This window comes from Charadrius vociferus, unplaced genomic scaffold, assembly GCF_000708025.1.
Source record: "Charadrius vociferus isolate BGI_N301 unplaced genomic scaffold, ASM70802v2 scaffold2639, whole genome shotgun sequence".
NCBI classification, from domain to species: domain Eukaryota; kingdom Metazoa; phylum Chordata; class Aves; order Charadriiformes; family Charadriidae; genus Charadrius; species Charadrius vociferus.
The window spans coordinates 2,610-3,535 of record NW_009650227.1 but is presented as its reverse complement, the minus strand read 5'-3'; the positions used below and the strand labels follow the sequence as shown (position 1 = coordinate 3,535).

Sequence of the window (926 nt, the reverse complement as noted above, 5' to 3'; positions counted from 1 at the left end):
CCCCATTGTCCCCTGGCTGTGCCACCTGGGTGTCCCCCCCCCCAGGCCATCCTCCCCCACCACGATCGGTGCTCCCCATCCCCGGCTGAGCCCCCGCCATCCCTGCAGGCTCCTCATCGGGCGGGAGAAGCCGGGGGAGCAGAGCGAGGTGGCCCAGCTGATCCAGCAGACGCTGGAGCAGGAGCGGTGGCAGCGGGAGATGATCGAGCAGCGCTACACCCAGTACACCGAGGATGACGAGGAGGTGAGGGGGACAGCACCCACCCGGGAGGGGACGGACGCGGTTCCCCCCGGTCAATATGGGGCCGGTGACTCGGTTTCCCCAGGTGGGATGGGGTGGAGGTACCGGGCTGGGGACCACCACCTGCCAACGTGGCTCCGTGCCCTCTGCAGACGGGCGAGTACGCCACGGACGAGGAGGAAGAGATGAGCCCCATGTTCCCCAGCGGCGAGATGGCCATCGAGGTGTTCGAGTTGGCCGAGAACGAGGACACGCTCTCCCCCGTGGAGATGGACCCCGAAAAGCTGGTGCACAAGTTCAAGGAGGTGAGGAGGGGAGGGACGGAGGGGTGCCCGGGGAGGATGGAGGGGGGGGCGAGCACCGCGGGTGCGGGGAAGGGGGGGGGGGGGGGGGGGGGGGGGGAGTGTGCCCGCGCGTGGCAGCGTGTGTGTGCGCCCCCGGGAGCCGTGCGGGGACGTGTCTGCCCCGTGTGAACGTCCAGCTCCTCTCGCAGCTCCAGATCAAGCACGCCGTCACCGAGGCCGAGATCCAGCAGCTGAAGAGGAAGGCGAGCGGGTGCCGGGTGGAGGGATTCCCCCCTCCATCTCCCCAGGCCCCCCCTTGGTCTCCATCTCCCCCATCCCCTCCTAGCTCCCCCCATCTCCCCCTTCCCCGACCCCTCACCGTGCCGCAGCCCCCCGTGCCG

The 926-nt window shown here is 70.4% G+C and overlaps 1 protein-coding gene across 1 annotated transcript in view; it reads left to right on the top strand.

Annotated features, from left to right (window-relative positions):
* Window positions 1-108: 108 nt before the first annotated feature.
* The window catches only part of LOC104293475 (neurabin-2-like), a gene marked incomplete at both ends in the record, with an annotated part of 3,420 nt that continues 2,602 nt past the window's right edge, over window positions 109-926 (top strand). The window contains 3 exons of the mRNA XM_009892979.1: window positions 109-244; window positions 394-546; window positions 735-788. Coding sequence (XP_009891281.1) covers window positions 109-244; window positions 394-546; window positions 735-788 — 343 coding nt within the window. The remainder of the gene's footprint in view (window positions 245-393; window positions 547-734; window positions 789-926) is intronic.